The sequence below is a fragment of the Diplotaxodon limnothrissa genome, linkage group LG20, assembly GCF_057381915.1.
Source record: "Diplotaxodon limnothrissa isolate DT_005_m linkage group LG20, D_limnothrissa_male_GT1.1, whole genome shotgun sequence".
In the NCBI taxonomy this organism is placed as follows: Eukaryota; Metazoa; Chordata; class Actinopteri; order Cichliformes; family Cichlidae; genus Diplotaxodon; species Diplotaxodon limnothrissa.
The window spans coordinates 4,855,902-4,869,722 of NC_140615.1; the positions used below are offsets into that span (position 1 = coordinate 4,855,902).

Sequence of the window (13,821 nt, forward strand, 5' to 3'; positions counted from 1 at the left end):
TTGTTAGAGATGTTAGCTCTTGAAGCTTCATGCGGAGCTGAAGTTCTTGTGCTTTGTAGAGCAGCCCCTGTCTGAAGACGCCTGTGAAGCAAAGATAAGTGCATTGTGTTTGTATTTGGACACACCTGACTCCAGACAAAGACACACTCCTCCCAGGGTCAGTGGATTAGGGTTGGAGTTGCAGTTTTAGAAGTATTAGGTTTCTCTGAGCTGATGAAACATTTGCAGTTCATTGTGATTGATTTAACCAAGCTTTACCTGTGTGTCAGCTGATGCGAATAGAGCGCCTCTGTTTGTCGACCCACACTGTGATTCCATTTTCTGCTTCCTCCATCTCTAAGTTTGCCTCTTTCCTGTAAAAGTACATACAAATAATCTTAACACAGTTGAACTACCTGATGCACCACTGCCAAAACATCACAAACACCCGCCTGTGGTCTTCAGAGACAGTCTCCTTCTGGTACAAAATCTGGTTCTTGCTCCAGAAGCAGTTCTTGTGGTGATCGTAGACCGCGTTTAGCTGAAGGTCGAGGCTGTCGTTTGGAGTCTGTGGTTGAGTACAGATCAGTCGTTCAAAGTAGAGATACTTCAGCCTTTCTGTGGTTTCATAAGTGAATGCTGACGACATACCTGTGTACAGTTCAAAATACTCCGCTGGGTGCTGGACACAGTGGCTGTGTCGTGGAGGCGACTCCAAGGTTCCTCAGTCTGGGCGATGTGAGTTGGTTTATTGTATGTTTTTTTCTGCAGGATAAGAAATAAGACTAATTCCAAATTTCCAAAGAAACAATATGCATAGATTCCAAATTTCAAACTTATTTACATTTTTAAGCATAGAACGACATCCACGTAGAATGAAATCTTACAAATGGTTTTTATAATTCTTATTTGTTTAAGTTAATTTTTTTAATAACTTCATTAGATAACAATAACTAAGTGCACTAGGTAACATGCTTTGAAATGTTTTACCGTGTATTTTTAAATACTGCATACCTAGATTTAATTTACTTCATTTATCAGTTACCTACATATCAAGTGACATTATAAGGATTAGGTACCCGTGTCCAAATCTACTTTTCAGTCCTTAATTATTTATCACACTGTTAAGCAGTGGTTATACATAATTTCAGCAGGGGAATACTAGGACTGTGTGAGTCACTCCGTGCCACCGTGTTCCCCGGTAAGTTAAAAAAAAACAAACATGTCATTAATATTTTAAAATGACAATAAAAGTAACAAAGGAGCCAAATAATCTGCTCCAATCCAGACAAGATATTTATTTGCTCCTCTGGCTCTGTACTTCTGTTCATTTCAGTTTTAAAAAAAAAAATAGATAAATAGATACTACAATTCTGATGTTGAAATTAAATATTTTATGTTAGTACTAAAAAATCTATGTGTGAGATGTAAACAGAGATTTGAGGAGTAAATGTGACCTTCTCATGAAAACAATTAGGTCCAAAAGAAAACACTAGTTGTAGCATCCCAGTTTTTCAAAACAGACCAAAAAGCTTTGTGGAACAGAGTCCTTTAGACTAAGAAAATAGGAAACTTACAGGTGTCAGAACACTGGAAGTAAAGAACAAAAATATAATGTGTTAGAATATTTATGTATACATTTATACTTATATTTATAAGGCCCAGATGGTATTCTTATTAAAAAGTAAGACCTTGTAATACAGCCTGCAACTAAGGGTGTAATTCCCCCAGTGTAAAGTAAAATTTCAGTATAGTTTTTGTGAAATCAAAAACATCATGTACACTTAATAATATGTAATTACTTTCTTTCTTCTTTTTACACCATATTTATCATGCAAAATTTGGAAATATCGTTAGTTTCTCGGCTAAAATACTCGGTACTTACTCACTTCTTAAAATTACTCACAGTATAACTTGTTACTTCTTTCCAAAAAAAAAAAGTGTTGCCCTTTTACAAGTAAATTACACCCTAATTTCATAAAAAACAAAACAAAAAACAAAGCAAAACATAGTACACTCTTAATAATAAAGTGCTACTAGTGTAAAAAGTATATTTTGGTATAACTTGTTGAACACAAAGCATCAATAACGCCTCCCGGAGGTTTCTTTAGGAGATAAAGTTATAGTAATTAAAGCTAACGCACCTGCTGCGGCCTGTAGCCGCAGAGAGTGAGGTCGTTTTCTACCCTCGGAGAGGGGAAAGGATCCCGGTTTGACATATTTAGATCTACAAACACTGGTCCAGATTACTTTGTTTGATTTTTTCTTTTTGCGGCCTTTAAACGACTCTAGCTAAAGCAAGACGTTTACAACCCGGTTTCTCAGCAACAGCAAACTTCCGGTTAAACCTTTCACAGGAAAACGGTGATCGTTAAAAGGTAACTCGGACTCAGAGTAAAAACACCAAGCCAATCACATCCCAGAGTGTGAGAGGGAAGCCGCGCCTCCAGCACCTGAGGGCGCAGGTCAGACCTCTTCTCCTTCGTCTCCATCACTTCAGCACCGACAGCAGGTGACCATGCAGCCCGGCCTGACACACCTGAGCCACTGCCTGCTGTGGCTGCTTTTTCTGCAAACCTCCGCGGATCTGCCCATGTGCAAAGAGGTGAGGCGATTCATATTATTTATTTATTCGTTTTTGTGATTTCAGTCATTTCTAAATCACCAAGGGATTTATTTCATGCGTGTGCTGCGACAAACCAGCTGTATTTATAATTCACTCTAGTTCTGGGGGTGCAGACAGATGCTGGTACATGTGCTGTGTGCTTCAGACTTTCAAATATATGAAAGGTTGAAAGGTTGGTCTAGAAAACACACATATGTTTGATGTAACACATGTTCAAGTGAAATGCTGAATCACTCTTTAAACTAAAAGCAAACACTAAAATGAGCACAAACAGCAGTTTGTTTGAGCAGTTTGTGAGATTGAACATATGTTTCCCCTTCAAGTGTTTAAAGTACTCCTACACTTGTTTTACTAGAGGTCCCACATACTACACAGCCTGCTCGCTCTCTTACAGCCTCCATATCTGTGGTCAGTTTGCATAACAGGAGTAGCTTGAGATAATACTCAAACCACTCCTTTTGATCAGCACACTTTGCACCATATGGACCTCTAGGCTTTTATTTCAGTTTCAGAAAGCAGTCCTGCTAGGTGCTCCTTTCCCCTCTGTGACTCTTGTTTTCAGCCCAGTTTATTTCACCATGTGGCACAGCGGTCATAATGTCCCGTTGCCCTGGTTTCCCTGTGTTTGTTTAAAGAGGGCAATTAAGCTACAGCACATCTCCAGTTCGATGCATTTTTACATCAAATCCTCCCACCCAGGACCTGCATTCACTTGATACCCTAGCACAGCTAATGTTGCAGCTCTAATTCAAAAACACAAGGATGGAGGAGTGCAGCTGCTGCTGTGTTTCTGTTAACTATTAATCCCATGAAGCTGTGTGGGTGTAGATTGGCGTGGCAGATGACCTTCCTTGGAATATCACATCCTTTTATTGACCAGTGACCAAATCTCCAGTTTACGCTCTGTGCCTGCTGTGTGTTCATGCCTTGTTTCAGTGAGGTTAACTTAAATGTTTTGTCTCCTCCCAATTTACCTCATTATGGGTGGGACTGTGTTTGTCATTCGACTGAGAGCTTTTGTTGTCTTCAAAGTTCTTCGAGAACACTTAAATTAAATGTTTACAAAGGGACCGGTCGAATCAGCATCTCTCCTCTCAGCTGAGTAAACCCTTAAGGCTGCAGAGAAGCAGCAGTATCCTTGATAAGCGTGATTAAAATAACAGTTGAGACGGGCTCCTGGGCAAATATTAGCCTCCGCTTTTATTTGTAAAAGAGGCTGTCCTGGTTTGGCGAAAAGATTCCTGAAGTATAAGGCAACCTGGAATTCTTGTTTTTTTTAAAACAAGGGTGCAACAATGAGTTTAGTGTTCCTGTGTGTGAGGAATTTACATGCTGAACATGTGAGGAATCAAAATGGGCAGATAAACTGCAAAATAATCCTTATTTACATTTGCATTTTTTTTTTTAAATTTACAGTTATTATTCCCACTTCCGGCTGTGCAAGTTATCCATTGTGTGCTTTTATGTCCAACTGTGTGAAACTCACACCTGTGTTTAATCCCTGCAGTCAGATTATCACTTTGAGTACACAGAGTGTGACGTCCTCGGGTCGAGATGGAGAGTTGCAGTTCCCAACAAAGCCGACATATGCACGGGCCTCCCAGATCCTGTCAAAGGGACTCAGTGCAGTAAGCAGTAACCTACTTTTATTTCAGGCATTTTCTCCAAGTCTTCAATCTGCACAACAGATACGCTCACTGTCAGGTGCACATCTCCATTCTCAGCATGTGCTTTGTCTCCTTTAAGCGTTCTCTTGTAATGAGGGGGAGTATCTTGATATGCAGTCACAGCAGTGTCAGAAATGTGCTGCGGGCACCTACTCTCTGGGCACCAGCGTGGCCTTTGACGAGTGGGACAGCCTGCCGACTGGTTTTGTCACTCACGGCGTGATAACGAATGAGGGGAATGACCAAACGGATTGCTCCAAGTTAGTATTCACAGTACCAAGCCCCCTCCCTCCTCCTGTCAAGATTTATCTGATTGATTGAGGCCCTCTGTATCAATTTTCAAAACCTTTTTAAACTGTTGCTGCTTGCTGATGTTTTTGCAGCTCAACCTGGACACCAAAGGGTGACTACATAGCCTCAAACACAGATGAATGCACTGCGACGCTGTCCTACGCCGTGAACCTGAAACAGCCTGGAAGTCTGTCCTTTGAATATTTCTATCCTGACACCAGCATCTACTTTGAGTTCTTTGTAAGGATTGTAAATGACTGCTGCTTCAGCTGACACAGATCACCTTTCGGTGTGAGTATTTGGTGAAATGTTCTCGTCTTCCTGCAGGTTCAGAATGACCAGTGTCAGTCGACAGACTCTAACAGCCGGTGGATGCGGATCTCAGAGAGCAGCTGGAGCAAATACACGGTTTGTCCAGGAAGCAGTTTTAGCACTTCAGTGCACTCAAGGCCAGCCCTGGGGAATTTTTGAATAAATGAATGCCCCACTCTGTCTCTGTACAGGTCGAACTAAATAAGGGCAACAATGTGTTGTACTGGCGAACTATAGCATACTCCCTGCAGGGCAGTGCTGTCAAACCTGTGCTGCTGAGAAACATTCAGATATCAGGTAAGATAGGAGTGCAGCAGGCCTAAACTTTTCCCTTTTCCCACCAACACGTTGTCTCTGTTAATGATTAACTTTTTTTGGTTTTCTCCAGGGGTGGCCTACACATCAGAGTGTTTCCACTGTAAACCCGGCACCCACAGTGCAAACCCAGGGTCCGCACGTTGTACCCCCTGCCCCGCTGATACCTACTCCAATAAAGGTGCCACTACTTGCCATGAATGCGAGGAAGATAAATACGCAGGTATGCCCGTTTGCTTATCTCTGTCCAGGTGGAGTAAAGCGTTCTTACAGACTTACAACTGCTACGTTCCACACACATGCAAATGCAGCAGTTACTGCTTAGTGGTCAAGTTAATCTTTTCTCTGGACTTAAATGTGTGCTGTGCGTTTTTCCTCATCCAAAAACATTTCCAGTCGTCGGTTCAGCGAGCTGCAAACCGAGACCTGCATGTACAAGCAGTGACTACTTCTACACCCACACCCCCTGTGACTCTGAGGGAAAGGTAATGATACGTGGAAGTAGAGCTCCTGCTGGCTCAGTGGAGGTTTTTCTTTAAAAATCGCACTGGTGTAAATGTTAGGCTTCATTTAACATAAATGATCTGATTGAGCTGTAACGCTGCCACTGCTGCCTCTTCTTTTTGTGTATTGGTGTGTGTCTCAGACTCAGCTCATGTACAAATGGATCGAGCCTAAGATCTGCAGTGAGACTGTCGAAGGAGCACTGAAGCTTCCCGCGTCAGGGGAGAAGCAAACCTGTCCGCCATGCAACCCGGGTTTCTTTGTCTCCAACTCCTCCACCTGTGAGCCCTGTCCCAGCGGATCCTTCTCTAATGGCACAGGTTAGAGCCACTCCGCTCCTTTTTACTGTGTTTTACTGATGTCGGCCTTATAGTTTTATTTTGGCCTTGATCGTGTGATATTAAAAAAATAAGGCAATCATGTTAATAGTTAGTTACATTTTTAGACAGCATGAGAGGAAATGTCATAAGATTTAAGGTGGTATGTCTAATATTGTTGACACTAATGACCTAATATCCTGATGTGATTTTCCACTGATTGCTCAGTTTGCACCGAGTGCCCTGCTGGCACAGAACCGGTGGTGGGCTTTGAGTACAAATGGTGGAACACGATGCCAGCCAACATGAAGAGCACCGTCTACAATCAAGTGTTCAGTGACTCTAACCGGCGTACTGGTGAGAACCTTAATATTAGAGAATGAGGTGTAGGTGGCATGGTGGTGCATTGGTTAACACAGCAAGAATGGGGTTTGAATCCAGTCTGAGGCCTTTCTGTGTAGAGTGCGCATGTTGTCCTCCTGTCTGCATTGGCTTAGTTCAGTATTCTGGTTTCCTCCTGTAGTCTAAAGATGTGTGAATAGTTGTCTGTTTCTGTGATTTAACCCTGTGACAAATGGCTGACCTTTTCATGATGTACTGATGATCTCTTACTATGGGTGAATAGACATAATCATTAACTTGTGGTGAAGAACTTCTCAAAGTAGAAAGATAGCAAAGCGATTAAACAGCCTGAGGCACAGATAATAATTTGCTAGTTTGCAAACTTTCCAAGGCCAAGAATTAAACCTGCACATCAGCTTCAGAAGCGTATGTAATGGTTGAAGTGAATTGTGTAATAGATCCTTAGTTGTAAGTAGGTTAGAGGAATTCATTTAAAAATTAAACTAGTTTGCTTTGGTTTCAAAATTTATCCACAGTATGTTTGCATGTGTACGTTGCTGTTGGGATAAAATGTATCTTACAGCTTTTATCTTTTGTAATGGCAGCGTGGGAGGTGGCTGGAGAGTATATCTACACCACCCCCGGGGACCAGGACACAGACTATTTAATGCTCACGCTCAGTGTCCCTGGATACAGGTGAAGTCAAACAAGAACTAAACATAAAAGTTTCTCTTCAAATTTGAGCTTGAGTTGTTAAAGACGTCTAATAAAACGCCGCTGGTTTTCACAGGTTGCCTCAGTCCATGGTCAAAGACGCTGAGAGGAGTGAGCTATCTCGCATCACCTTCGTCTTTGAGACCATTTGTACAGCTGACTGTAAACTTTACTTCCTGGCGGTGAGGATGGTGTCCCAACATTTTTGTAGCATGACTCCTTCAGGATGTATAATGTGCACATGAATAAATGAATGAATGTGCTTTTGTTTCTGTAGGGATACAATCAGTGGAACAATGATGTGGTGGAGCGTTGGAATGGCAGAAACCACAAGCAGTCATACTCCTACTTGATCCAGAGCAACAGCACCGTCAGCTTCACCTGGACGTTTAAGCGAACAGATGGCACGGTGAGATACAGACACGCATCCCACCTACTCAGGTTGATTTATTTCCTTCTTAGCAAATTCATATTTCAGCTTCAAAAGTAAATTTTTTCCAGACTCCCTATTTAGACCAGGGGTGTCAAACTCATTTTATATTGAGATCCACACAGTGGGTAATTTCATATTAAGTTGGGTGGACCAGTGAAACTACAGCACTGCCTGATAACGCCAGCATGGCTTTTTGGGCATATGCTTTAAAAAATAAATGACTAAAGTACTCTTTGCACTGTAGCTAAAAACAGAAATTTACTGTTAATTTACAGAGAATGTGCTTTTTAATACAGGAAAAAATCTGGACCCACTGTTTTTAAAAATAAAACGAAATAAAATAAAAAAGGGTAGAAACAGGAACTTCACTGTTATGGTTTATTTCTTACTCACCTGTTTACATGTTTTATGCTCGGCTCTGAGAGATTTCTTTGTCAGTAAACTGTACTTCTGTAAAACTGACCTAAATACAGAGAAACTTAAAAAATTATTTTTTCTTTTTTAATATTCTAACACCATCCAGTGGGCCGCATTGGACTCTTTGGCGGGGCCATTTCTGGTCCCCGGGCTGTATGTTTGACAGTCATTATTATCTTCAGTCATCCATCTCTCCCTCAGTCAACTGGACTTTTTAAGTTATTCCTTTTAATGTGGAGTAAATGAATAAATAAAATCAGAATACAATAAAGTCACTAATGCACTTCATGATTATCAGTTCAATTATTCACATTTAGATGAATAAAATAAGAGCATCATATTAATGTATAATTAAGATGTTGGAGTTTTTACGGTCTTCTGTTTGGGGAATGCTTCAGAACTGGATCGTACTTAATTATCTTCTTTTATTCCTCCTCTTCTACTACTACTGCTTCCTCTACTCCCCATCTTTCTTCTTCTCAACCTCTCGCTCGCACCCCTTGCACGCACACCAAACCTTCAGCCATAAAAACAACGTGTCAGCTTTTAAAAGTGCAGCAATATTCAAGGTTTAAATTTACCTGCAGAGAGATTTGACAGGAGGGCAAGAACACAAAGCAATAAATACTGCAAATAATATGTTTGCAACTGTCTGTCCATGTTTTTAATCCTAACTGGAATTTGCTGTGACCACCTGCTGCAGTGTCATGTTGGTTGTGGTTGATTTGTTGAGAACTTTGTACCGAGTCTCTAGATGGCAGTCTGGAGCTGTGCGTTCACTTCAGTCTAAATGACCTTTGTTCTCTCTGTTCCTTCTCTTTTATACTGACTATAAAATAGAGCTAAATGATAAACTGCATTCCTGTTAAGCAGGGCACATTTGTATTTCTATTCCCTCAGGAGAGGAACTACAGCGCAGATGTTGCAAAGATCTACTCCATCGTCATCACCAACGCCATCGGAGGCGTGGCCACGAAGTGTCGCCGCTGTGCTCTGACGTCTGTTAAGGCCGGGTCTGCCTGTGTTCTCTGCCCACCGGGACACTACATGGTCAACGGGACAGGAGCGTGTCAGAAGTGCCCGCCAAACACCTTCATTAGGACTGATCAGCCAGTTGGGGAAGCTGCTTGTATTCGGTGTGGGCCAAACACAACGACAAACAAGGTGTAGAAAAAAACTCTTTCCGAAAGCAGCACATGAATGTGTCCAGGTGCACATTTTACATTTTTTAGTATTCCTTTTTTTTGTGGAATTGCAGCGTGCAGAGGGATTTAAAACCATTACAGAGAAAAACGTAATGTAATTTGGGGCATGAATGAGGAAAGAAACTATAAAACAGGCTGTCTTTTCTTTTTTCCATTTCTTTTGGTATATCTCACAATAAAACTACACAAATTAATCCCACATGCTCAAACAAATCAATCACTTTACTGTCTGAAATCCACAAGACCCAAAACATTGACATCTTTTATTGTGGAAAGTGATTTTTCTGTTTATTCTGTGATTTCATGTCTGTTGAGCTTCTGTAAACTATCCAAGACGCTCTTTATTCACTACCATTAAAGAAAATTAGTTTATCGTTAATTTGTAAATATGTAAAGAATTTCACTCAAGAAAACAAATCCTCAAAAGACAGTGATTCCTTAACTCTTTAAAGCCCGAACCATTAAATAATTGCTTGAAAATTCTACTTTTTTTAAATGAAATTAAATGTTCATTTGCATATATGAATTTTAATTTGTATAATATTTGCTAGATCTGGCATTTTTTGGGAAATTATTCCTTAAAAAATGTTTTGTGCAAATTTATTTCGATTTTTCAAAGGGAAAAAAATCACACTGATGATACAGAAGGGTCAGAAACAGAAAAACGAAGTATTAAATGTGAAATACTTGGCTCTAAAGTAGCAAAGGAAATCATATGTCTCTGCCATATACATGCCAGCTATAATAGTTGGCTTTCCCACAGACAGAACGTGAGGTGTTTCTCTCAGTGTATGATGTGTGCTGACACGCTCACCTCGTCCTTCAGGCCTATACAGCTTGTCTCAGTGACTGCATACTGGATTTGCGCACAAGCAAAGGAGCACTGCTGCACTACGATTTCTCTCCTTTGGCCAACGTCACCAGCGTCCATAGCAGCCCCCGCTTCACCAGCAAAGGCCTGCGGTACTTCCATCGCTTTAATCTGGGCCTGTGTGGGACAGAGGTGAGAAGGCAACCGTCCAAGTGACGTTTCTTTTTTGCAGAACTGCGTTTGACGTGCATTTTAATCTTGCTGTGTTTCTCTCACAGGGCCGAATGCCAGCTTCCTGTGTGGATAACGTAACAGAGAGTGGGAGAGAGGTCAAAGGTTATGTCTGTCAGTCCACTGTGGTTCCCTCTGACATCAGGAGTCAGAGCCTTGTGTCCTCACAGCCTTTCCTTATTGGTGACTCACTCATTGGTATGAACTGAATGAATAGGTTTTTGGTTTTTGCTGTAAATACAATGAGACACTTGCAGGAGTTTGTTAATCATTTATTGAAAAGTGTGTTCAGATAATAATTAAGCTGGCTGTGAGGATTTGCATTTCTCCTGCTCCTCAGTGTTCAAGGTCATTGGTGCTCCAGAAAAGCAATTTCTGGACATTTGCTTTCAGGATTAGCACAGGTCTTTTTTTAAAATTAATTAATAAATTAATAACCCTAAGGATGCTACTAGAAGTGTTTCAGCTACTATTTTTGAACAGTGGAGTGTTTACTCTGCTGGAGTGTAGGGCCATAATTGTATCAAATATACTTTACTTTGTATATCTAATATATCATAATGGCACATGTATTCCAATTCCAAAGGTGTAACCACTGAGACGACACTTGGTAACATCTCTTCTCCACAGTGGATGTTCGCTGCAGCATTGGGCCTGCCAGATGTTCTATTCTATTACAAGTAAGTGAGCTCACAGCTATTCATTCATTTTGTTGATCCATGTAGATGGTTCAGTAGTAAATATTCATTAAAAAAAAGAAGCTTTGATCATCTTTTAGAAATTAAAATGTAACAGAGAATCAAGAGCACTTTAAAATTTCTCACTTGGCGTGTGCTTTTGATGTTTCCAGGTCCAGTGACGCAACTCAGTCTTGTCAACAAGGCCGGTCAGCTACAGTCAGGATGAGATGCGATCCCACAGTGACCGCTAAAAATCGCATCATGCTGCCAAGGTGCTGTAAACAAAAACCGAGCTCGACCTTCGACCTGTCTAGAGTCGACTAGCGACTGCTTTGTTGACAAACAGCAGCCGTTTTTTTTGCACTAATAGTTGTCACATTCAGAGCTGCAGACAGAGTGACTCCCCTTAGATCGTTTTTAAAGCCTCTGACCGTCTGTCTTACTTTCTTTTCCTCCACAGTAACTGTTCAGAGGGGACATGCGATGGTTGCACTTTCCACTTTCTGTGGCAGAGCCAGCATGCGTGTCCACTCTGCACTAAAAACCACTACAGAGAAATCGTCAGTGCTTGCATCCAGGGAATACAGGTAATGCTCCATACCCGCAGACATACTGCCAAAAATCCTCCTCTGCGTCAGATCCATCATCACATCTTTCCACATTTCATGTTGTTTTATGGAAAGATATAATTAGAAAAAAATATTTTTTGTTGCATTGGATTACAGAAAAAATATTTAGACAATGATTAAGATAAGAGATAAAGTGCACTTTTCCTTGTGATTTAAAGTGAAGCACAAGCATCTTTTATGGAGATTAAATGTCAGTTCAGCATAATGTGAATTACAATTTCCAGCAGGTAAGATGAGAAGACTGATAGCACTCAGTTTAAGCTCACTCTTCCAGTGTGTCCAGTTAGCATACTGCTCACCATATCTCAAGCTCATTCATCAAAAGTCTAGTTTTCACTAAATGCTAATCTCCTGCTGCCTGTAGCTAACTGAACAATATGAGCCTGATAGCACTCTGCTTATCAGATCTCTCCACCAGAAAGCATAATTCTCAAGACAGACGAGGGAGGAAAGTTGGACTAAATGCTCGTATGTGTGTTTCAGAGAACCACCTATGTGTGGCAGCAGCCTGTGCAGTGTTACGGAGGACAGCCGCTGCCTGCACAAAAAGTCAGCGCTTGCGTGACTCTGGATTTCTGGCTCAAGTTTGGTGTTTCCACTGGAGCCGTTGCTGCTGTGTTGCTCATCAGTCTCATCTGTTATTTTTGGAAAAAGACACGCAAGTGAGACTATCACACTCTATACTTCCTGTAGTGTTTATAGAACAGCTGGCACATCCAAACCGTTAAATACATCAAAGACAAAACAGAGAACAAGGTGCTGTTCCTGTTGTCTCCCATCTGCAGGCTGCAGTATAAATACTCCAGGCTGATGATGACCTCTGGGGGTAGGGAGTGCGAGCTGCCCACCGCAGACAGCTGTGCAATAATGGAGGGAGAGGATGCAGAGGACGACCTCATGGACCTCACCAAGAAATCCTTTTTCACCAAAATTAAGTCTTTCTCACGCGAGGTCAGTAACCCCCTCATTCCCGTTCACATTGAGCTACTTGAGCTGACTTACCTTGCTTCATGTTGCCATCAATATGTTTCCAGAGAACATCTGACGGATTCGACTCGGTTCCCCTTAAGTCATCATCTTCACGCCAGCGACTAGTAGAGGAAGACTCTGATGATGAAATTGAGCAGATCACTCTACCAAGGCACAGAGGAAGTGTTCAGATGTAGACGTTTTAGCTACAGAGCGGCTTTTTCTGTCAGAAAAAGTTAGACTGTTGATGGATGTTAGTTAATAAGATATTTGCATTACTGAAGAGAATGTAGAGACATACTTTTGAGGATGTCTTGAAAGTTTTTAGAACTAAACAGAGACCGAAATATTTGTTATTGGTCCGAAAATGTAAAGACTGAGAATTTGTTCGTAATTATCACCCCCCCCCCCAATCTCACAAAAAATGTATATCTCAATCTGACTGAGAAATTGGTCCATACTTTCAGTACAGCTACTGTTAGACTACTGTAATGCTCTATTTGTTGGATTGTCCAAATTATCAGTAGAACAACTTCACCTTACACATAGATGGAAATTTGAACATATTAATCCATTTCAATGGCTCTCAGTTCAACACAGAGTCACCTTTAAAATCCTTCTATCAGTTTATGAAGCACTTGCTCAATGTCTACAACCCGATTAGCTGTCTCAGACCATCAGGGGGAGATTTTTTCCCAGAATTAGATCCAAGCTTTCATTTCTTGTGGTCCTATTCTGTGGAACAAGCTGCCTACTGATGTCTTTTACAATTATTTCAACATTCACCAAGAGACTCAATATCTTTTTATTTCTTCCAAGTTTACACCTGGTAACTGTGTGTGTGTTATTTTAGTTCTTTGCAAAGTTTGTTTTGTTGTTTTTAATACCTTAAGGCATAGTAGACCTTTTATGTTAAGCGTATTGAGTTTACATGTAATGAAATGTTCTACATAAATAAAATGGTCATTGCTATATTTTTATGTAGTGTTGTTTCTCAGTTGAAATACAATATTAGCATCCGTTTGGGGGATATAGTGTATTTTTAAAGCCCAGGGTGTTTTCATGACGTTGTAGGATCCAAATTTATTTAGAACCTGTGTACACGTGACCGTGTATATCTTTTCTCCTCTTTTATACTTGTTTTTTTTTTTTGACATCTTGTTCAGTTGTAAATTTATATCTGTTGAGTGAGTTATATTTGCCAAAGTTTAACATTTTCTGCTGTCTAACAACATACGATTATGCTTTACTGTAAAGTAAATGCATTTTCTACATTAAAAGTCTCTCACCAGGACGTGACCTCTGATGCTGCCTTCAGGTACTTTTTTAAAGCTCACTTCACAAATAAAAAAAAATAAAAATAAAGTGGTTGTTGGTTT

At 40.7% G+C, this 13,821-nt stretch overlaps 2 protein-coding genes across 2 annotated transcripts; one reads left to right on the top strand and one right to left on the bottom strand.

The window, feature by feature from the left end:
* Positions 1 to 59: 59 nt before the first annotated feature.
* On the bottom strand, positions 60 to 2,471 carry cfap276 (cilia and flagella associated protein 276). Its single transcript, XM_085345536.1, has 5 exons — positions 2,433 to 2,471; positions 631 to 744; positions 432 to 547; positions 259 to 353; positions 60 to 81 (listed from the first exon to the last, which is right to left on the bottom strand). Exons 1-4 carry the CDS (start codon positions 2,469 to 2,471, stop codon positions 266 to 268), a joined length of 357 nt encoding a protein of 118 aa, XP_085201662.1. The 3' UTR covers positions 60 to 81; positions 259 to 265.
* Positions 2,472 to 2,497: 26 nt separating this feature from the next.
* elapor1 (endosome-lysosome associated apoptosis and autophagy regulator 1) lies at positions 2,498 to 12,639 on the top strand. The gene is made up of 22 exons (XM_085344266.1): positions 2,498 to 2,584; positions 4,113 to 4,233; positions 4,352 to 4,532; positions 4,656 to 4,803; positions 4,891 to 4,971; positions 5,067 to 5,172; positions 5,264 to 5,413; positions 5,587 to 5,675; positions 5,837 to 6,014; positions 6,240 to 6,368; positions 6,959 to 7,049; positions 7,144 to 7,249; positions 7,345 to 7,476; positions 8,818 to 9,081; positions 9,949 to 10,125; positions 10,212 to 10,362; positions 10,751 to 10,844; positions 11,015 to 11,116; positions 11,305 to 11,431; positions 11,957 to 12,135; positions 12,259 to 12,424; positions 12,508 to 12,639. Exons 1-22 carry the CDS (start codon positions 2,498 to 2,500, stop codon positions 12,637 to 12,639), a joined length of 2,991 nt encoding a protein of 996 aa, XP_085200392.1.
* The last annotated feature ends 1,182 nt before the right edge of the window (positions 12,640 to 13,821 follow it).

Coding starts and splice junctions, on each gene's coding strand:
- cfap276 (XM_085345536.1), bottom strand. CDS start 2,471: ATGGAGACGAAGGAGAAGAGGTCTGACCTGCGCCCTCAG. Junction 745..2,432: donor GGTCTGACCTGCGCCCTCAG/GTGCTGGAGGCG, acceptor CTTATCCTGCAG/AAAAAAACATACAATAAACC. Junction 548..630: donor GTATTTTGAACTGTACACAG/GTATGTCGTCAG, acceptor ACTCAACCACAG/ACTCCAAACGACAGCCTCGA.
- elapor1 (XM_085344266.1), top strand. CDS start 2,498: ATGCAGCCCGGCCTGACACACCTGAGCCACTGCCTGCTGTGGCTGCTT. Junction 5,173..5,263: donor GAGAAACATTCAGATATCAG/GTAAGATAGGAG, acceptor GGTTTTCTCCAG/GGGTGGCCTACACATCAGAG. Junction 7,250..7,344: donor GTAAACTTTACTTCCTGGCG/GTGAGGATGGTG, acceptor TTGTTTCTGTAG/GGATACAATCAGTGGAACAA.